This window comes from Pinus tabuliformis, chromosome X, assembly GCF_031772625.1.
Source record: "Pinus tabuliformis cultivar Carrire ecotype Pingquan chromosome X, CPIR1, whole genome shotgun sequence".
In the NCBI taxonomy this organism is placed as follows: Eukaryota; Viridiplantae; Streptophyta; class Pinopsida; order Pinales; family Pinaceae; genus Pinus; species Pinus tabuliformis.
The window spans coordinates 164,478,278-164,502,486 of NC_142308.1; the positions used below are offsets into that span (position 1 = coordinate 164,478,278).

The 24,209-nt window shown below is 37.7% G+C and overlaps 1 protein-coding gene across 1 annotated transcript in view; it reads right to left on the minus strand.

Moving 5' to 3' along the window:
* The window catches only part of LOC149138970 (Vacuolar sorting protein 39), a 286,222-nt gene that overhangs the window by 76,486 nt on the left and 185,527 nt on the right, over positions 1-24,209 (minus strand). Inside the window, exons 9-12 of the mRNA XM_089446209.1 lie at positions 18,370-18,425; positions 18,056-18,124; positions 17,858-17,969; positions 9,919-10,008 (exon numbers count right to left, since the gene is read on the minus strand). Coding sequence (XP_089302335.1) covers positions 9,919-10,008; positions 17,858-17,969; positions 18,056-18,124; positions 18,370-18,425 — 327 coding nt within the window. The remainder of the gene's footprint in view (positions 1-9,918; positions 10,009-17,857; positions 17,970-18,055; positions 18,125-18,369; positions 18,426-24,209) is intronic.

The window sequence follows — 24,209 nt, forward strand, 5'->3', positions numbered from 1 at the left end:
CCAAGTTCACAGTTAGATGCCTCCGGTCACAAAAAGCTGCAAGAGCATCCAACTGTCTCTGAAGGCCTTCTTCGGAGGAGGCAATAAGGGCAATATCGTCTGCAAAGAGGATGGAAATTAGGACCTGGTGAAGAAGACACCCATCTATATCCTAGATATGCTCCCGGAGGAAAGACTTAAGCTCATCGATATAGATCCCGAGTAAAGTAGGAGAAAGGGGGCATCCTTGCTTGACTCCAATGGTGCTTCGGATGAAATCCAACATTCCACCGACTGTGCGGAGACGGCCAAGGACAACCTCATAGAGGCGCATGGTCGTTGTTAGGAGAGTCAAGGAAAATGCCAATCTCTCTTGGCCTCTGGAAAAGATCTTCCCTCAGGATTGACTCAAAGGCCTTCCGGAAGTCTACAAAGCAGTAGTACACTTTAGAGGATCGATGCCTAGCTTCCTCGATAGACAAATTTCCAGCAATTCTTCTGATCCAGCATAGGCCCTACTAACGTCTATGTTAGCCTCAAACCCTCTGCGTCAGCCTCAAACCTTCTGCATCAGCCTACTGAGGCTCTGCGCAACCTCTTTGGCCTTTTGCATCACTCCTGCAGCCTCTACGTGGATGACGCAGGCCCTTCTGGCTCTACGCAGTCTCTGTTGCCTCTATGTGGCTTCCTCTGGCTCTGCATCTGCCTCTTCTGCCTCTGCGTTGATCTACCATCTCTTTGCTCCGTACTTGTGGCCTCCTGGCTGCTCTCCAGACCACTAGCTCAATTTTTCAACAAACCTCGCTCCATAAATTGAACTGACTAGTCTCCCTCAATGTATTCTCCAAGTTCCCCTCAAGCCTCCTCTTATACTTTTCCTATTGACATCTCAGCGGCCGGGATGAAGTCCCTAATCAACGGCTGAGATTAGATCTGGCTTGATCCATGTCTTTTGGACCACTCTAACACAAGTTTATATTAATACACATTAATATTTTATTTTCCCTGAGTTTAGATTCAGGGACTCCATTAAATATATTTTATTTTATTTTCTCCTGATCTGTTTAGAATCTACCCAAACCATTTCTGGGTATTGAAGATCTTATGTGCCCCAACCTCTCCACCAAATTTCGTGGCTAGAGCACATCCGATGCTACCCCAAATCAACAGTTTCATTGGCACAGGTCTCTCAAGGCGACGCAGTGGCACAGGTCTCTCACAGCGGCAGCGGTTTGGTGATTCACACAGGTCTACTGTCTCTCAACACGACACAGAGTTTGGTGATTGCATAGGTCTTTAGAGAACTCAATAAGCATTTGGACCACGATAAACCATAAACCCCCAAGTGCTTTGCAAACTTGTTAAAAACTTAAAAGATCCACCAGTGTAACTGAAGTTCACTGTTATGAACTCATTCAATTTAATTGGTTGATTTGATGCTATCTCAAATTTCGACTAACTTTTCTCCACAGAAATTACCAACTTTTCCCACTTAGTCCCACCAGATGGTCTACGAGTACTAAGTCTCTAAAGTATTGTCTTTTATCTTGCAATGTTTACAAGCATCAAGCTCATTGTCTTCATCAAGTTCATGATCAGGGTAGGAATGATCACGAATCCTTTTACCATCCAAAAGTTCAACAAATAATAAGAGGCAATACATTTACACAATGTTGCATGCTAGATATGAATAAAAAATGTGAGCAACTGCATGGATGTTGTACAGTGTTGTTGATAACTGCAAGATGCAACAACGGGTTTCCTAATTCACTAACACATTTTTCACATTATACAAGCACTTAAGTTTAAAAAGAAAATTGTGCTTACAGTTTCTCATTTTCTTGACCCTGTTGGGAATTAGGAATTTAGGACCATATTATGCCCTTATTAGCATTGTTGGGACCACTTGCTAAATTTATCCTAGATGTATTGGCAGCTAATTATCCCAGACTCTAATCCAAGTTTATATAATTTTTGATACAGTGAACTGTGTACACTATACATTGCAACATTTTGATTAAATTTTAAGTTTTAACTAATCTTTAAAAAATGAATTTAAATTTTAAACATTCAGTGAACTACATCAATAGAATGTATGCAGCCTGAGTTTACAAGTTTTATGTGGCAGATTTTGTTCATGTTGACAGTTGCAACTTAAGATATATAGCTTTGTGTCTTTCAGATTTTTAATTTTCTAATGTCCTTATTTTGAAATTTTCAGATTTGGCAATTTGGTTAATTTCCAAAATCAAGAATGTCTTCATCAAATCCACAATATCCACTCTAGAAATATGTGGAAAGGCAAAAACCTCCAAAGGGTGTTGGGGGGACAACAACAATAAAATGCAATTTATGTCAGCTTGAATGGAAAGGAAGTTATACCAGAGCTAAAGCTCATTTTATTAAGATACCAAGGAAGAGTGTTGATACTTGCACTGGAGACCCAGATGATCCCACTAGACTCTCTAGTGCACAAAGAGAGCAACAAAGGGTTGATGGTAAGGTAGGCAAGGCAATCTCCAAGCCATATCATAATGTTGATGAAGATGATGACTCCAATGAGGAAGAATTACCATTTGATGATGAAGTTCAAGTTGGTGATGAGCATGTGCCATCTAGAGCATCAAAAAGAACTATCAATCATGCATGCAAGAAATCTAAACTTGATGGCATTTATGACATGTTTGATGTGAAAGGTAGAGAGGGTGTTGATCTTGCAATAACAAAAAATTTCTTACATGTGGCATTCCCTTCAATGCAGCTCATTCACCTTATTTTGAACAAATGGTTCGTGCTATTAATGATAGACCTTCAGGATATAAAATGTCTGGTTATGAGAAGCTCCGAACTGTGTTAGTGGATAAGGAGAAGACAATGGCACCCTTGAAGGCATCTTAGAGTATAAATGGATGCTCAATTGCTATGGGTGAATGGACTGATTATAGGAATCGTCCATTGATAAACACCATTGTCTCTTCCATGTCTGGTCCTTATTTTCTCAAGACCATTGATTGTTCTGGTCAAGAAAAGAACACTATGTTCTTGAAAGACCAATTATGTGATGCCATTGCAAAGGCGAGCTATTCAATGTTGTTCAAGTTATCACTGATGCAGCTCCAGTGTGCAAAGAAGTGGGCAATGGTTTAGGAGTACAGATTAGTGACAAGTTTGAACTTTCAAGTTTGAGTTATTTTATATTTAAATTACATGAATTACATTTTTAATTTTGATTACAAGTTTGATTGTTTTCTAATTTTTTACAATAAACATTTTGATTTATTAATATTTTAATTTTGTCCTCGATGTACCTAGACATATTTTTTTGACACCATGTGCAGTGCATTCTTTGAATAATGCATTGAAAGACGTTGGGAAAATTGAATGGATTCGAGCATTAATTGAAAATGGCCACAAAATTTAAATGTTTATATGCAACCATCATCAATCACAAGCCATTTACCGCAAGCATGCCAAAATGGAGCTTCTTAAACCAAACGATACCAAATTTGCAACTTACAACATTTTACTTAGGCGGCTTCTGAAGATGAAGGAGGTTTTATCTGCCATAGTTGTCAGTAACATGTGTAACCAGTGGAAGTTATTTACCTCAGATGCAGCTTTGGAGGTGAAGAGGTTGATTTCGGATGATCTTTATTTTTCCCGTGGAAAAAGTCGTAATTTTATTCATATGAAAAAATTACATTTTGTAGATGCATTACGCATATGGAGATGGTTGTCCCTGTAATCACAGGAGAACAGAGATTACGATATAGAAAAAAAGAAATACATCTTGGCCTATACTTTCCTGCCCTTCATCTTCTCCACCCTTCGCCAACCTTCAAAGTTGGGAGTGGGTGCAGTTATAGCAAGCTGGTTTTCCATCGTGTTTATTAGTTGTTCTTTGTCAAATTTTGATCCTTCAGATCCATGAGTTCATTTGGTGCCACTTACTTCTAGCTGAAAATCTTGTTGCTATTTCATATTGTCAGGCCCCAAATGTGTATCTGGGGTATTTTCTTCCTGTGTATATTTCTGTCCCATTTGTATGTCAGGTTCTGATTGGTTCCCTGTAGGTTCTGTCTGCATGTCCTCTTCTTCCCACCAATCGGTATGCTGCCATCCTTTGGGCTTTTTTTGTTGTTTCTTATTCCCTTTGGGGTCCTTCCTGGCCAGTGGACAGGTGTTTTGAAGATGCCCTATTTGCATGCAACTACGGCATCTGAATGTTTGTATTTTCATAGTCAAGCGGTTGTGTCCTCATTGAATTATTATAGTTCAATGTAATGTGATCAGGTAGCCCCTGACTCAGGTCCACTTCTACACATATTCTGGCAAATGTGAAAATTCCCTAGTTAACTCTATCTTTATCTATTTTTAGGAATTTCCAATGGCTATTAAAATTTTGTGATGCCAGAAGTGTAGAGGGAGGTTATGTAGTCTCACCCAAACAGGTGTTGTTGAGACTTTCATAGTACTTGCATCAAAATCAGAAAACCAAGGGGTGGTGATGAGGTCGGCATTGCCCCAAAACCAAGGTCCCTGATTGATAATATTGTCACGTTCTTGTTCTGTGTTGAATCTAACTATGAAAAAACCTTTTGAGCATAGGTGAATTTCACAGTCAGGTGACCATGTTGTGAGGATCCATTGATGCAAGGCATCGGATTTCGGCCAGAATCCATTAAATCTACAGATAACAACATTTGTAGATAGATCAGAGTGTAGATTAGTTACCTCCGGCAAAGTTACTTGGATTATTGGAGATTCCAATTGTTGTTCCACAATATAGGGACCTTGTAGCTCTGGTGTTGGTGTTGGTGTTGGTTTCTGTTGTATTTTTTCCTTCCCTTTGTATTTTTTGAATTGGCTCCATTGCATCCGCCATGCAGTCTCAGATTAAGAATGATAGTTGAATCGTTGCTGATACCATATTCCTGAAGTGTATGGATATCCTGTAGACTACGACCTGTATATATCAGATTTTGGTATTTCGTAGGGGTTCCAAATTAAATCTAGATTTCCTTCTTTAATCCTTGAATATTCAGCCCCTTTCTGAGCCGCATACAGTGATGTCCGCCCCCTATCGATTTGATGAAGATTTGTATCCAATCTTCACCCATACTGTTTGGATTTCTCTGTTTCCCACTCCGTTCTATGATCTGGGGTTGTGATCCAGAGCTTGAAGGAGACTTTTTGTTATCAAGCATCCAGATTTGGGTTTGGTGTAGACTGTTCTGTTTATTGAGCATCAAAACCATTTGGCCTGTGGTGGATATGAGGTTCTTCATTGCATTCTGTTTACCATTTTGTTCTTCTTCAGCACATTTGGCTATTTGGGCAATTATATACCCCCAAAATTATGCTGCATGTTGTGATCCATGGCCGAAAGGAGGTTGTTGCCAAGTTATTGATATCAAATGAGATTCAATTAAACCATCTGTCAATTTCTTGTGGAGGCTTCGTTCTATAACATTATAGCCCCATTCTTGGGTTGCCCGTGCTTCTATGACGCCAATCTCTGTTTCAGAAACCCACATAAAGAGGGAAAAATCGTAATCAGGGCAGGGTATTTATCTACATAACTTTGCAGCAGCTTCTTTATCCCCAAAAGGCCAGTGTTTTCGTCTTCATCATTGGCTGCCTCAGAGCCCATTGTCGAGGCCGAGATCCGCAGCCGTCTCAAAGGCAGAGCCAACCTATTTGAGCCGATCGATGCTTTACCAGCTATAAGCTCCGAAAGAGGGGCCATGGCATGCAGCAGAGCCAACCAGTTTTCCACCACCAAGCTTCTTAGAAACCCTATCTTTAGCAAAGAAAAAGAAAACGCTACTCTTGACGGAGCAGCATAAACCAGTGATAGTCGTGTGGATTTAGGCTGTTGGTTTAAGGACTCACCAGAAGTTTTTCAAGCGCAGAAAGATCGGATCGAAGCCATTGTCGTCGCACGTCCTTCAGCCTTGCTCATATCTCCGATAGATCTACCCATCCGCTCTGCTTTAGTCGTTGATTGTTATTATGCAGTGTTTCCTCAGCAAATCATCGATCTTGGATGATCATTTTCAGGTTGATGTCAAATTTGTTATGGAATTTATATAACAAATTTGTGATATGATCCGCTATGCAAACACAGATGGTCCATGTTTACATGAAATTTATGAGAACATGGACTCCATGTGTGAGAGGATCTACATCATCACAGATAGGAAGGATCCTACTTTATGGCCACAACTAAAAGAGTTTATACATGGGTGGTGGAATAAACTGAACAGCCCTCTTCATATGGCAGCTTATGCAATTAATCCCAAATGGTATGATCCCACAACAAGGAGACCTCCTTCCCAAGATAGATAGGAGTTCAAAGGATTCTTGACTATTGTTAAGAGAATTTATGGTTGTAGAAAAGAAGCCTCTGACATACGATCTCAATTTGTCAAATTTTCACGTGGTCGAGGTGTATTTGGTTCACATGAAACTTTGGTCGATAGACGCAAGAAGAAGAATCCAATTGATTGGTGGTGGCTTCATGATGTTGATGCTCCTGAGTTGCAGCAATTTGCCATTTATTTACTTGGACGGGTAGCTAGTTTGGAGTTCCTCATCTTATTTCTCAAATTTTGTATTAAATTTTTCATTTTAGTTTTTTATTTTAAACTTTTAATTAATTTAATGGGCTTCCCCTAACATTCCAGGTAACTAGTTCCTCGTCTTGCGAGAGAAATTGGAGTACTTGTGTCTTTATCCATTCAGTGAAGAGAAATAGGTTGGGCTCAAACAAGGCAGAGAACTTAGTGTACATTATAGCACACTTCGTTTCAAACTCAAAAAGACCCTGGGTACAAGGAGGGTCCTTTCAAGAGATAGGACCAATACACAAATGATGCTATGTGTATGGACGAGGAGATACAACCAGATGTCCTTATTGAGCTACCTCCAATTGCTATGGGTGAGCAAGAGTGTCAAGATGAGAGTGATTCCTACCTAGAGAGCATGTTGACTAAAGATCAAAGTGATGCTGATGACATGGCTTGAGGAAGCCATTGTTCACTATTTTGAAATTTCTTAGTTCATGTTTGGAGATGCCTTAAGGCAAATTTTGAATGTAGTATGACAATGGACATAGATCATGATTCTCATTAATATGTAAACTCAAATTTGCACTTGATATCAAACTAGAAATTTTGAAATTTCAATGTGAATGTTTAATGATGTGCATGTTTAAATCTTTATCATTTAAATCATAAATATTTTATTTTTCTTGTTTGAAGTTGGAAAATATACAAATTCATATATATTATAATTTATAAAATATAATATACCCCCGACAAACCCACACACCCTGTTTCAAAAAGTGACATACCCTTCCCTGAATCCACGTTTCCTGGCAACATAGGTGTAAACTTTGTGTGAGCTTGTGTTATTTCTTCCTTATCAGCTGAAAATTAAATGGAGTAGAATAGTCTTGTATGTTTCGAGTTAATTAGCATTATCAGTTTTTATATCAGCTAACACTTTGGGGCTGTGGGCATTAAACATTATGCTAAGACCTTGAAACTAGGTGGGCTACAAATTTTAAAAAAAATTCTACATCAACTAGCATTTAATCAAGAGCAGCAATCCCTCTATGTATCTTGATGTTAATGGCATTCACTATTGAACTCCTCTATCATGATTCTACTAAAAATGTAGCCTTCGCTCAAACAAAATCTTGAATTTACATGCTAAGCATTTTTTTATCTTATTTTAATGCTTAAAGGGTGAAATTGATGACAAGATCCCAATATAGGCATAGGTTTTGATGATATGTAGGTATTTGTTGTAGCATGAATTTTTTTGGATGCTAAAGGCCATCTAGGTCTTGTTTTTTATGTATTTTTTATTCAAAGATGATTGCACCCAATGTTATTTTTGTTATGTGTAAACTTACATGCTTTATAAATGAGAACTTTTGCTTATTTGTGTATAAATGGGTTTGGATTCATATCAATGCACATGAATATATGTGGTTTTTTTTTAAATCTGAATATTTGTGTGTTTTTGGTTGACCGTTTTTTGGTCTGATTTTTTTATCGATTCCTGGTCCAGGGGGTCTACCAATTCAATGACAGGTCCGGTTCAGATAACATTGCTTTAAACCCCATTGAATAAGGTTCCACCGACATATCAAAAACTTGTCACCTTAAAAATAGAAAACACTTAAAGTCCACACCCTAATATTTGCATGCTAAACAATCTTTTGGGTGTATAATATAGGCATCAATCTCTTAAGAATGGAGTAAAATGAAGGGCCATATGAGGTTCATAGTTTAGTGAATGCCAACATATTTGGGCTCCTAAACAACAATAATAACGGATTTTCCGTTTAAACCTCAAAATAATGTGAAATGGCTCATGATGTTCAATTTTACCTCTTTAATTGAGCAACATCACTTTAGTTAAAGTCTCCCTATAAAAGTACACCTATTTCAGATTTTTTAATTGGTCAATTTTTTTACTAAATCATTTATCTGCAGATATATTCTGTATTAGCCTTTGATAACAACCTATCATCGATATAGTTTGTTTACAATAAAAAATGTGTGTAGTATGGACCCATGGAAAATTATTAAAATTATATCAATTCATCAACAACTATAAATATTTTATATTTATGTAATACGTTTCAAAATAATTTTGTTATGATATTAATATTTTTATAAATATATTATTTTTGTCCAAATATTTAGCGAAGAACATGTCATGCCATGGTGTAAAGCTAATTGAGGCCCCAAATTTTCCTATATGGTTATCTCTAGCAATAAATTTGCAAGATATGACATTTTCAAATTTATTCCATAGTCTATGCCACATTGCATGCACACATGTAGGCAAGAAAGCTATGACATTCCCTAATCTCTCATTGCTTTCTTAATAGAAGTTGTGACAAAATAGACTTAGTTTTAACCTAGGTTACCAATATGGGGAAACATGTACGAATTAGAAATGCAACCCCCCAAAATATGGAACCTGGGAAACACAGCGTTAAAAAATATTAAAAATATAAATATTCCAAAAATTAGCTTCCTTTTAAAAATGGTACATTACATGAAATAAGGAATATAATTTCTAGAAGTTTTGTTGGTTTTTTACTATTGTCATTAATGTCAAATTAGTGTCTAAGCATCATTATCAAAGGTCTAATAAAACATTCAGCTCTTTGAGTGGGTCCCAGTGTTCATTTCCCTCACAGAAATGCAGTTTTTTGGAGGCTGAAACATGGGCCTTAAGAGGACAAACAAATCCAAAATGCCTTGCAGCATTCCCCTTGGCATTTCTAAACCTTGAAACACTAGAGTAAAGGTTTCACCATGCTTCAAGCGCATTTGTCACACATTCCCTAGCATTTTAGGGGGGTCAAACAGCACAGTAATCATATGTTTGCTGCAACATAGGTTTGACCTTACACTAGGGTTTCTACACAAGACAGACTAACTTTAAAAGTTCTTCAATACAATAAAATTAAAAGCCCGTTTGATAATTTTTGTACAGAGATCTCTTTGTTTAAATTAAGAAATGAATCACACAAATATGAAGTTAATTGTGGTCTACTGCTAATTCTCAAGCAGCAGCCTCTGCCTAACAATGAAGGTAGTAGATACTTCAATCTTGCCAAAGCTGTTTCTTCATGTAATTGGCATCATTCACATGGAAACCAATAATCCAAAGTCAGTTACACACTTGCGTTTTGAACGAATAATTTTCCTAGGTTACTAATGTCTCATAATTTATATAGCTGGTTGTTTTATGTGAAAAGCAGATGACTATCGGTCCTCATTTTTTTGGTTACTTGAACATACCAGCCTCAGCTAAGATTGACTAATTTTATCCATCTCTAACTTGGGCATTCTTAAAATCAACCTATGTTAACCTAAAAATAATTCAAAATGGAAAAGATGTGGGTACCTGTCCTTGGCGAAGGTGATGAACCCGAGCCCGTAACATTCTAGAAAGTGTTTCAGATGCAAGTTGAAGAGGCATGTCAGGAGATAGGGCCTGAAGAATCACACAAAAGTTATGAGATTTAATATAAAGATTAAAAAAAACGCCTCGTGCGAAAATAATGTTCAGAAGAAAAAGATTTAGGTTTAGGATAACAAGAAGATGCATCCTCCCACCAAAGGAGCCTCCATGCCTGTGACATTGTAAACCAAAATTCAAATTGCCTAGGAAGCACAAGCAAGAACATATTAACTATTTCTGTGCATACTGCTAAAAAGAATTAATCATTTCAAAAACTAACAGATTTAGCATTGGGTCAGCATAGAAACAAGAAACTTATACCTGCTAACTGTTCATGAAGGATTTTAACCCACAACAGCAAATATAGAGATTTCAGATTCTCAACATCATTGGGAAATGAGAAGGGAGAACATGTTTGAGAAGAAACAGATGGTAAAGAAGCTCTCAGTACAATGTACCAAGACTACTAGAGAAAGATCAAGGAGGGAAGAGTACAAGGCTCTAATATTAACTCATACGAGCCAAGATGCAAACAAGATTTGAAGTACGCAGAATTTAATTTGGAGAAGTGTATGTGTCATAGCCCCAAAAGTACCATGTTATATTTTGTCGTATAATGTATTTTGTCTTTTGTTAACTTACCCGTGGTCAATGACACCATTGTTATATGATACCGATGTAGTTACTTTATTACATACAAGTGGGACATGACCTAAGTCACATGGTTATTATTAAGATACCATTATGAATCCTTGATAGCAATTGATGATTAGTTCAGTAAACAATTGTGCCCTTTAACTGCCGTGTTTGTTGACATCTTTATGTTCCTGAAGAGTCTCCCTATTTTGAATTGGGTAAACATCATAAGACAACAACATTATGTACTGTATCAGACCACCATCTCCGTTGATTAGATGTATAATGTACATATGACTATCTGTTGAATGAAAGGCTTCAATGACATTTACTCTTTTCTCCTGAATAATCTTCTAATTTTTATTTCTTTTGTTGATGATGATAGCTCACACACGTGCTTCTGCATAGCCTAAGTGTCAAGCATGCAGAAGATGTCCAAAATCCTTTTTGGGTATTTGCACATGCTGAGTATGTGACTTTTATGATCTCTTTCCTAAGTCTAACTTAGGAAAAGCACATTGATTAATTTGTTAGTTAATGTTGGCTTATGTTCTAAGGTTTTCCAGTAAAAAGGAAATTAATTTATTTTAGTGAGATAAATCTAATGTCTACCGTTGATCTCAAGTAAGGCTTAGGATCTAATCTTAGCCATCTATCACTTAGGAGATCAAGTTTTAAATCTAGCTCAATGAGAAATTATATAAAAGAAGCCTAAGGGAGAGGTGAAAGCGACATTGATTTCAGTGGGAGAGGAATATCTCAAAAGGAGTGAGAGACTCAAGACTGAAGATAAAGAAAAGTGTGCAGCAAGGAGATTCTACTAAGAAAAATTCTAAGAGGCCAAGATCTTGGAGAGAGGAGGCTGAGATTTGTAACAAAGCAAAGACTTCTAGCTAGAAGTTGTTGAGAAATCTATAGGGCAATGATTAGAGTGATTTTTCTTTTCTTGATAACTGCTTGTGATGTCTTTTTACCTTTTCTTACTTATTAGCTTCTTTACTTATTATTATGTTTGCATATCATCAAACAGCTCCAAAACAAGGAGAACAATAGTACACAAGAACACAAAATGTAGGCTGCAAGCCAGGGCCAAAATCTCTCCACATGAGAGGAAAACTCCTAGAATCTCTTCTCTTCTTATAGATTCTTCAATAGAAGAATTCCAAGACCTCCACATGAGAGGAAAACTCCTAAAATCTCTTCTCTTCTTACAGATTCTTCAATTGACGAATTCCAAGACCTCTAGACGAAGACCAATACCCTCCAAGACCAAGTCTAACCATTGACGAATTCCAAGACCTCTAGACAAAGACCAATACCCTCCAAGACCAAGTCTAACCTTTCTAAGTGATGTGCTTCCCTTGTCCAAGTCAAACCCAGTCAAATCTCTTCCAACAGCACAACTTCGGCTCCTAGCTTCAGAATTTCGTCCTCTACTGCAGGTCTGAAATTGTCAGGCCCCTGCCACTGCTACTGCATCCACGCGTGTGAACCGAATTAGCCTTCCAAGGCCTACCAAAAACATTGCTTGCCTTGCTTCCTTGTCTAGGGCTAGTAGGAGACTTAATAGACCCTTCTTCCAGCATATAGAGAATTTCAACCTTGCAGTTGCAAAACCTAGCTTCTCTTCTTCGCACGTGTGAGAGAGAATTAGCCCAAAAACAAACTGTCTTTGTCCTCTTCCTTCTTCGCTTTCTTGCTCTACTCCTTTGCTTGAATGAGTGAGTTATGAATGTGTCTCAAGGAGGTCGAGTTTCCTCCTCTATATAGGCTCTTCAAGGTGGACATGGCTCCTCAAAATAGGCCGACTTCCAAGCAGCCAGGCCGACTTGGTCTTGAAGGGTATTTTGACATTTTTAATGACAAATAATTTCCTTTACATGTTACAATCTGCTCAATGGGGTCTTCAACTTATGACAATGACTCTTTTGACTTCTTGACCTAGGACGAACCCTAGAAGCACTCAATGGATGCTTGACCTATAAAATAAAAGACCTCGAGCATGAAACCCATGCTCCAAAAATAATAATAATAATTTTCTTTCATTTTGCAATATACAAGAATCAAAAGTACATTTCATATTTATGAAGACCAAACCTAGTTACACATTTTTCAACAAACACTTGCACAAGGGGGGCATATGGCTTAGGCTTAGGTAAAAGGCAAGTTTCTTCCAATGCGCAGGGGGGCATACAGGGCTAGGATAAAGGAGCTGATTTACGAGTTGGAGAAACCAAAATTCCATAGGCTGAGAATTTCTAATGAGCAGAATTTTTCAAGATGCCAAAATTTCTAGGGGCTGAAAATTCCGGTTTCTATTTCACTGTATTTTCAGTGTATTCTCTGAGGGTCATTTTTCCTGATAAGGAGCTTTTAATTTTTCTGAGTAATGAAAGTGAAGGAGAATTTGGACAAAAAAAATGTTTGTGTTTGTGATTGATTTTCTATTTAAGTTTCCGATGCAATTTATTTAAATTTAAATTCCAGTGTATTTTTATTCAGCAGTGTTTTCAGAAAAATAATTTACTGAGTGAATATATTTTGTGGGCATAAAATAAATTGTTAGGAATTTAAATCAGAACTGGTATTATATAATTAACATGGTATCAAAGCAATAAACTCTTAGGAGAAGAAAGATCAATTTTGTCACAAGGGTTTCAGCAAAATAATTATCTTCTAGCAGTTATATATTTCGGGATTGAGTATTTGATATGGAGGTTGTGAGCATGGCCACAGCCTATGTCATGTTTCGGGTTCAAGTTTGGATTTGATAATGATTAGATTAAGTTTGAGTTCGAACTCTTTTACGAGGTTCGTCTATATATATATATATATATATATATATATATATATATATATATATATATATATATATATATATATATATATCCTTTGAAATGAAATATAGCACAAAATAGTAAGATATCAACATCAATAAACATGAAAAATGTTATCATGGACTTGGGAATTGCACAGATAGATTACGAAATTGAGTTGTGACATAACATTATGAGTTTTGAACTATGGACTTGGCCAATGGCTATGAGGTTCGTCGAACCTCATAGCCATATTAGGTTCGCTAAATTTCGAACCTGAAGGTTGAAGTTCTGCACACCTTGTGACATAAGCTACAAATGGGATGAGGTTTGAAGACCGGTTGGAGGGTGCATCCAACTACAGTCCTTGGAATGAGAGGACAGCATTGTTGTTGATGGAGAATGTGATATGGGAGTTGAAGATCACAACTCACCTTTTCTATAGATGCAGCACAATTTGTTGCCCCATAACCAAAAGGACGCGAAAGCCAAGAGGATTATTCTGGATGAAGGATCATGTGATCTCTCATCTTTCTGGAAAGAAAATAACCAAGGAAATGTGGAGGGTCTAACAAATTTGTACCAGTACAATAATCACAATAGGAAAATGGTATTGAGTGATAAGCTTATGAGTAACACGATGTTCAGATCAGTTACAGTGGTGTCTTATCTCACTAGAATTACATAGGGTCATGATGAGTTGGCTGCAGTTAGGGGAGGTCATGCCAGAAGAGGAGTTGGTGAGGACGGCCCCGAATGGCTTCACAAAGCCATGGCTCCCTTTGTCAAGAGTATTGTGACAAGAGACAAGCTTCCAGACTGGCAGAGGTTGTGGGATGATTTCATCCAGGATGAGATCAGGAGGAAGCTCTCCATGGTGGCCAACAAGAAAGTGATGATGTGAACCTTGCAAGGGGAAGACCAACAAGAATTCTGGAGATGTTACCTTAGGAGCTAAAAACAAAGACATGATTAAAGTGATAGGGAGCAGAAAAGGGAACTTGTATATGTCAAAGAGTCAGCCTTTACGTGCCTTGGTTCTGTTGATTTTTTGGTAGCTGAGGTTGGTATTCCCCAGCTACAAGTCAACCCATAAAAAGGAGGGAAAATTAAAATTTTAAATTCAAATTCAAATGGTCCGGTCAGGCCCAAGGTATAGGTCGGCCCAGCACAACGAGACATGCCCCCTTGGGCACCTCATGACCACTATAAATACAAACTCAATCTCCTTCATTTGGCACCAATTCCAGATCATCATCACAACATTTATTCTTATGTTCACATGTGCAAGAGAAGGAAGTCTTCTACAGTTTAACCGAGTTTTTGGAAATCGATTTGACCAGCATTGACTGAGATTCTTCTGATCTATTTGACCGAGTTCTAGGCAATGTTTGACTGCAGGTTTACCAGTTGCAGGAAAGTCGAATTTCGCCCTGTTCGAACGTGGGTTGACTAGTTGCAGGAGGGCCAAATTTTGTACTGTTTGATAGCAGGTTGACCTGTTGTAGGAGGGCTGAATTTCGCCCTGTTTGACCGCAAGTTGACCAGTAGCAGGAGGGTGAGATTTTTCCCTGTTTGACCACAGGTTGACCAGTTGCAGGAGGGCCAAACTTCGCCCTGTTTGACTCAGTTTGATCTGGGTGGATTCTGTGGTCAGTTTCACCAAGTTTGATTGGAAAACCATATTGTACTTTTGCTGAATTGAACAGTTTCTCTAAAGAGAAGATTGTTGGGTTTTTCCCGAGTTTGGATTTTCCTAGGGTAAATTTGTCTCTCTTTTGTGCTTCGTTGTCTCCTTATGATCCTACTGTCATTATTGCATTACTGTTGAGATTTTCTATGTATAATTGCTTAATGATGTATGTGACACAAGTGAAATTGGTTAAAGAAATTATTGGAAAGCAATTATCAGTTTAGAAGATCAGATAGTTTTGTTAGTTATGGCATAGGAGGGTCACTTGCACCACAAAGCCTTACATATATTGATAGAGATTCTCATTGGTCTTTTGGAGTTCAATGTTGAGAAGCAGGGTGTGTGCAAGGGTTTTGCAGAGTGCTAATGATGATAGCTCAGGCAGATGCTTCTGCATAGGCTAGGTGTCAAGCATGCAGAAGATGTCCAAAATCCTCTTTATGTACTTGCTCATGTTGAGAAAGTGACCTTGTGATCTATTTCCTAAGTTTAACATAGGAAAAGCACATCGATTAATTTATTGATTAATGTTGGCTATTTGGCTAAGGTTTTTAAATGAAAAGTAAATTAATTATGAGATCATCACTTAGAAGTTAGGAGATATATTAGGAGATCATCACTTAGGATATCTTAGGAGAAACTCAAGATTGAAGAGAAAAAAAAGTATGGAGCAAGGAGGTTCTGATCAGAAAAATTCGAAGAGGCCGAGACTTACAGCTAAAGCTTTGTGCAAGGGGGGCAGACGACCTAGGTGAAGGGCTAGTTTCTTCCAATGTGCAGGGGATGTGTACAGGGCTAGGATAAAGAAAGCTGATTTACAGGTTGGAGAAGCTGAGTTTATAGAAGCCAAAAATTCCTAAGGGACCGAATTTTTCAGAAGGCTGAAATTTTCAAGGGGCCTAAAATCCCAGTTCTATTTTGCAATATTTTCTGTGTATTCTATGAGGTCATTTTCGCTGTTAAGGGAGCCCATAATTTTCCTAAGTAATAAAAAATGAAGGAGAATTTGGAGGGAGAAATGTTTTCCTGTGTTTGTGGCTGATTTTCTATTTAAGTTTCCTCTGCAAATTATTTAAGTTAAAATACCACTGTACTTTTATTCAGCAGTTTTTACAGGAAATTAATCTGCTCAATGAATATATTTTCTGGGCATAAAATAAATTGCTAGGAATTTAAATAAGAAATGGTATTGGAAAATTAACATCTTTTAGCATCAATTCAAGTCATGTACACAAATATGTTTTCTTAATTAACTTTGATGCATTGTCATTACTGCAAAGCTGTAACTTCATATTGGATTCATGATCATGATAACCATCCACTGAGAAAATTTTGGTTTATTAGAGTGATAAATTAATTAAATAGATTTATCAAGTTGATTCGAGGATTGAATTACTTGGAAATGAAATTTTCAAGTTCCCTCTGATTTTTATGAGTTAACAAGTAATAGAGTTTGGTTCTATTACAAATGTTTCGAAAATTAAATCTAATGTCTTTGTATGTTGGGCATTAAAAAATAAAGTGCTTTTCATCCTTCACAATATTAGTCTCACAGATTTTGCAGATTATTTCATGCCAAGGTGTTTTAGCTTTGGAATTTGACAAGGGAGAATCCCAAATCAGTTAGTTGTGACAATTCAAAATTTCACAATGTCTCAGGTTTGCAGTTCGACAAGGGAGGATCCCAATCTCGCTGGTGATAGCAACCAAGCCAACATAGGCTTTTTGAAAACATGAAAATGCATGTTTGGCCAATTGATAGCTCTTGGAACTAAGGAGATGAATCAAGGAGAAGGGCAAGACATCTACTATTTTAAGCAAGATAGAAGGCACATAACTTCAAGAACATTAGGAAACACTAAACATGGTTGCAAAACGCAGGAATAATTCAAGCGTGTGGTGATGATATTTTCATTGCTTGTTTTCATTTGTTGATGCCTTTCTAGATATGATGATGCAGTAAATCATATGTCCAGAAGGGAAGCCCAGCAAGACAAGGGATCACAAAGTCCAATGTCAAGAAATTCAGCACAGATTACATCACATCAAGGAGTCACGACCTCTGATATTTGAAGGGAAAAAATTTCTGTATGTAATTTGGAGATTGGTTTCCTGTGACTTCTGCTGATTCTTTATTTCCTGTTAAATTTCCAGCAAGCGTATTCTATTCTATGAGCTGTAAAATTCAATCTAAATTAATTTTTCAGTATGGAAATTGTAAGGGATTAATTTACCTAGGATGCTAGAATAGAGATTTCAACTGCTAAATTCTCAACTCAATATTTAAATGCAAGTAACTCGTTGATGACTAATCACCAGTGAACACTAGTCTATAAATATAACTGCTACAAGAAGTGCCTAAATATAGGAAATGAAAGACACAGACGGTTAATGGAGAGCACAGTCGAAACAATATAAAGACTAGCATTTATCAATATATCTTTTGATGTCAATATGTTGTAAACATGCAAAATTAGAAAAGGAAATGCACCATGGCAAACAGCACCAACACACAAGATTTCTGTTTGCTTACAAATGAAATTGAATATCCCAATTTTAGGTCAACCAGCTACTGAGCAGAATGAACACAAAAAAATGCAATAGTGCAATGATTATATAAACTAAATTATGCTATACTATCAGCGCACGTCTACATCAAAGTATCAGATTGTTAATGTGTATCCTCCTTTATGATGCATAATCAAGAAGTGAAAGAAGCCAAGTAATTTGCTAATACCTCTAGTACTTGGAGAGGATCTAAAGATTCTCCATGACAATGGAGCAGGCGTACGGCAGCCTTGTACATGGGTTCTTTGCCATCTCCAGGTTCCAGATACATGTCAAGTAACCTGGAACAAAGGTAACAACAGCTATTACATTCCTGAATTTCTAAAATGATAACTGTCATCCAAGACTCCTAAAACATCAAACTTACTGCATGTAAGCATCAGGTCTACCAAGCTCTGCACAATACTGTTCTGCTGCTTCACTATCTTCCAGCTTCCTGAAATTTGAAGGCATTGGAGGACATAGAACATATTTGAATAACATAATAATAGACTGAAAGATAAAATTCAACAAAGCAACCTCAAAAGTGATTACGATACTAACTGAGAATTTCTCCTTGGAACTTCTTTGCAATTTCAACAATGTGCAAGGCTAACACACATCCATCTGTTAAATCATATACCTACACATATAACTTGGATCTCTATTCATGCATTACAGTCTCGATGGATTTTGACTTACAAGGCTAGTATTTGAAGCACCAAGGTTTCTTCTCCAAGTTTCCGGTACAGTATTGCCTGTTGGATAATAAGAACGAAAATGCTGAAGTTCCAAAATACATACATCACATTCTCAAAAGGCCATAACATAAGTACCAAGCAAATAACTCATATGTTACATAGCACAAAGAAACCAACATAAGGGGTAAATATTGTACAGATATGAGAAAAATATGACTTAGCCTATAAACATTCAGTGCATTTCATCTCTATTGCCAATCAGACCTCCAAAACATTTTGAAAATCTGGATGTGGTTTGGCCATTTAAAGTTTTGGACAGAAAAGTTGTCTTTGATTATAACAAGAATACAAAGTACACAAAAATGGCCTTCACAGAGCAGAGCTTCATCTTGCCGCACAATCAAGGACGGCAGACATGTTGAATTGGGCTGTCATATCAAAAGAAAACATGTACGTCCTAATTAAAAAGCAAGGTAGCCAAGTTGCATTGGTGTGACTATATATGAGTGCAAGTGTGGATAGATGGGGGGGTGCACCAGATTTGAAATCCAGGTGTGCTGGGCTATGTACAGGGATGGTTCATCACATATTATATATGTTGGTGTTACACCAATAATCTTGTCTTGGTGACACTCGTGACCATGTAGTGTTCATTATCCCATTGTGTTGGATTAATCATTAAATTAGTGTCCATCTTCTGTTAGGTTTGGGCTACTTAACACTTACGATAGATAATGTTATGAAGATTTTCACAGTTATTCATACTGTAACAATGAATTTTTGGAAAAGAAACGGTTCGCGAATTTAGCTTGTCGCATTTTCACGCCCTTTCTCATCATCAACCTTCCTATAAATCTGGTCTTCTTAAGACCCTTATTTCTTGAGCCCTTAGAATTCTGATCCTCAGTTCCTTAACAGAGAAAAAGCCCACCTAATGCAAGCCTTCAAATCCAATGGATACACCACCTCTCAAATAAATAGAGTGTTTCATAATGCCAAAAACCCTAAACCTAAAGACTTGGAACCATCTCATTGCTTTACCTTATATTAAAGGGACTACAGATCGGATTGCTAAGACTTTATCTAGGAAAAATATAAAAGTCATCTTTAAACCCTACAAAATCGTTAAACACTTACTCTGGTCAGCCAAGGATAATCAAACCCCTTTCAGTCGTCTCGTGTTTACCAGGTTCCCTATTCCTGCGGTAGATCCTAAATTGCTCAAACTGGTTGATCCTTCCGTGCCCACCTCAAAGAGCACATAGCAGATACTGCCCATAATTGCATCTCGAAGTCAGTGATTGCCGAGCACTCATTTGAAACTCACATCTTAACCTGTTTTGATCAAGCTAAGATTTTAGCATCTGATCCTCATCATAATCCTCGAATCATTCGGGAAGCTCTCGAACTCAAAAAGCACCTTAACAATTTCAATAGGGAAGATGAAGCTTGCTATCCATCGCCTATCCCAATAATTCCTCTCTTTGGTTTGTCGCCCTTTTGTGTGCTCCCTTTATCCAAACCTAGTTAACTTTCTCTTTAATTTCAATTGTTAATCATTTTTCTATTTCCTTTTAACTATTGTATTTATTATATTTCTCCTTTTTGTTCCCTTTTTTATTATTGCTCTCAAAAAAAAATTTCAAAATGTAAATATTTAAATAAATAAATAAAATTTTAGTTCTACTGTCTACATTCTAATTTTAATTGTTAATTTAAAATTTTTATTTTAATTCTACATTCTAATTTTAATTTATCAATTTTAAATTTTTTTAATTCCTGAATTTTGATTCTCTATTTAAATATTTTTAACTTCATTATTATCTCTAATTCATTTTTTTGTTTTTAAATTAATTTAATTGTCAAGTCCCACTAGCACAACTGGTTGAGGATGGGCCTCGTCAGCAAAGCAACCCAAGATCAAACCTCATGGGGGGTGCTTGTGCCCTGTGTTAGGAGGGGGAGTGTTAAAATTGGCAACTAGGGCCAAACTCCACCTAGGTCATCTTATTTATGACAGCTGATATTTTTCTTGGATTCCTCTCTCCAAGAGGTGTAGGATTGATCTAAAGATCATCCGATTCCGACATGTACAAATGAAGTTATGAATTTATTTTGATTGTGATCAAATTATCTAGGTCGGCCTATTCTATATGTCGGCTCACCTAATCCAATAGTCATGTCTCTTGACCCCCACCGATTAGTATATATAGAGGTGCTTTCTCCCTCACTCAAAACACATTCAAGAAGAGCATCAAAACGTTAAGAACACCTCTGCGTTTGAAGTGCAGATCTGAGGCAAGGATGGGGAGAGGGCAGCCAAGTTTAGGGGAGGTTCTTCTCTGCGTTTTGGTGCGGATTTCTCTGTGGAGAAAGTCGCAGCTAGAAGGTACCTAAAGAGACGACTTGTGGGCAGTTTGTGGCATGTCTCCCTTGCTAAACAAAACTACAGATCAGAGGAAAGGTTAAAGGGTTTTCTGTGCTTAATTACAGTGTTTGGGTATTCTGTTTCGGGCCGCAGGTGATGATGTTACAGCAGCACGCGTGGAGGTTTGTTGAGAGGCCGAGAGACCTAGTAAGGGTCCTCTCACCTAGCCGCAGCTCCTAAGGAGGCACCGCAGCCCAGACTGAAGGTGTAAACCCTTGTCTATGTGTCAAACTCTTTTCTGTAACAAATCCGAGATTTGTAGGGTGCCTTGAGGTGGTTTCTTAGGGACATACAACAGTAGATTGGAAGCCTAGAAGGACAGCAAAGGGTGACAAGGGAACACAGTGATTGGAGGACTGTTGTGGTAGATTTTTAGAGGGTTTTTGGATACCCTAACCTGAGATAAATAGCTACAGCAGTAAAGCAGAGAAATCATGACAAGGAGGCAACAGCAAGGTGGTTGTAGATGACTCCTTGGTAATGTTTTGATTGATGGATCAATCAGCGTGGAGGATAGGAGCTTATAAAAAGGAGGCCGCAATAGAACAAGGATTTTCTATGACAGTTATGGCTGGGAAGGAGAGTGAGTTCTCAGATGTGATAAAGGGAAGGAAGCCACATCAAATTATGTAGTGGGCTGCTGTAGGTTTCAGTTGAAGCCCTAACCTGTAATCAAAACTCAGTCCATGAACAACAGTGACAGGTATTCAGAATTGCAGTCTTCAGTCCTTGGTGACAGAATTGCAATTTCATTGAGTCAACTTCATGATTAAGATCTTTGATGTCAGATCTCCTATTTGGCAAGTCAGTATTGACTTTAAATCATTGTACTCTATCTCTCTCTCTCTGCTGAACTATCGAAGAATATATAAGACGATTGATCAAGGGTTTCCCCACATTGGGGTTTGTCCCTGGCTGGTGCCACATCTTGTGTCCTCTTTTCTTGGCTTGTCTTCTACTGTTTATGTTTATGTCCTATCTGCATTTTACTATCATGTTGATGTGATTGCTAATCTGGATATGGATATTGGGTTTATAGAGAAATTGAAATAAAAATGCTCTAAAGCATAGAACATACCATTGTTTCCTAAATTTTACATGGTATCAGAGCTCAGGTGAGGACAAGCCCAAGCATAAGAAATTGCAAACACCAAGAAGCATCTGAGGAAGCCCTCCGTGGTAAATCTGAGTTCAAGAATGACAAATCTGTGACATTCTCTTAAGGTCATGGGCACCAATCTAGGAACTACTCGATTATCACAAGCAAAGGTTGGATGTCATCAAAAATCTTTGAGCATTTGAAGCCAAGTTGTTAAAGGGTATATTGAAGTCAATCCAGTTTGAGCATGAGAACTGGATCTTTGCTGAGAACAGTCATATTCTACTCTAGGCATATACCCTTTGTAGGGTTTATTGACAACTTGGAATATAAGTCTCACCCTTGATTATCCTTTGCGACATAAATTCTGGGAAATCTTTCAGATCAAGGAGCAATATTGGATCAATGACCGAATTGCTCTAACTATTGCAGCAGTCTCTTGGGGATATATGTATATCGACACATCTATCAGTCATAATCCGACAGTTGAGCAAAAGTCTGCGAAGGCACTATGGGAGATGTATTGATCGCTTGATATTTCAAGGCAATATGTCCTTTCTTCTTAATACCAACTCTAAGGTTTTGAGTGACCTTGCCCTGAGCTTGATTTGAATCTTGATCTCTAATGATGATGTAATTCTGGTAACGTTTGATTGGTGGTCTTCAAGAAGGTATCTCAGCTCAGTAAACCCTGACAGCTATATACATCCGTCTGAAAAGAATTCTGGGCTATATATTATTGTTGTTGGTAAGTAAGGCAGCCCATACTCTGTGCTAAGGGTTCAGTGCATTAATTTGAAGTTTAAAGTCCAGCACTCAGAACTTTTCTATTTTGAAATGTGACTCTTGGTTGATAGATCTATTTTGAAATACTGAAATTATTCAAAGTTCAGTTTAGAATGAAACATCTCCATGAGCAAAGTCGAAGGGCAGAGGTATCAGCTTGATGGAAAGTCAGTTTGAAATCATCCACTGAATTAAGCCAGTTTTTCTGGAGATATAGATTTGGGTTGAAAATTGGCTGCTTGCAGAAGTTATCACAGCAACATGATCGCAGAATGTTGCAGTGACCTTGTCAGAGGCTGTGCCTGTATCATTCAGATCAAGAATAGACCTTGCTTCACAGCATAAACAGAATAGGGCAATGTTATACTATTATCTGACGGATAATGCTAAGAAGCCTTGTTTGTATGGACCATGATGATTACCTACCGTATTGGGTAATGTTGGGGTCATCCTGAAAGTATGTAGATCTGTAGCTATCAAGGACAGTATCTTGTGCAGTAAAGTTTCGTGTTTATATGATATCAATGGCACTATCACAGCTCGACATCCTTTATGTTCTCTTGTCAGCCCAACATTTTGTATGATATCATTACAAGAATAGTAGCAACGGTGTCATATTATAGGCACAGCATGTTGATGCCTGTGCGATCATTGGAAAGACTATCCGTTGAATCATCATCTTCTATGAAGAGGCTACAGAGATATTCCAGTAATGAAACTGAATCACCTTTGACTCTGATAAGAGGTGCTGCAACTGAAGCTTTCATTCTTAAGGATCAGAATGGTCTTTGTTGAAATAATCTCAAAGCAAGATGTCTTCTCCTGCTTAAAGAAGAACCTTGTCAATTCTTCAGCATGTTCCTATCTGACCTATATAGGGAGAGCTCAGAAGATTAATCAAAACTAGGCTCCAGTGGGAGTTATAAAATCTCAGGAGTTATAACTGGCTGAAGACAGACTGATGAATATGATTTGAATTAGAAGGAGCTATGATACAACTATCAATAACATCTGTCATCTGTCCAACAGATGTTAACCCTCTCCTTTATCAAAGTAAGAGGGAGCTTTTCTTAAGGTGCAGACCCTCTCACTCAAATGTAAGAGGGAGTTGGCTTCTGAATTTGAGATGAAGGACCTAGAGAGAGTTGGCTTCTAAATTTGAGATGAAGGACCTAGGTCTGATGCACTACTTCCTAGGGTTGGACGTCTAGCAAAAGCCAGGAGAAATTTTCCTATCTCAGTTGGCTTCTAAATTTGAGATGAAGCACCTAGGTCTGATGCACTACTTCCTAGGGTTGGACGTCTAGCAAAAGCCAAGAGAAATTTTCCTATCTCAAGGAAAAATGTTGTAAAGATATTGGAAAGATTTGGATGGTGGACTACAAGCCTATGACTATCCTGTTGGAACTTAACTTCAAGAAGTTATAGTGCTGAATTGGGAAATGCTTCTGAGTATCGTCAACTGGTAGGAGCACTTATGTTCTTGGCGAACTCTCAATTTGTAGTTAATACGTTGAGCCTCATCGTT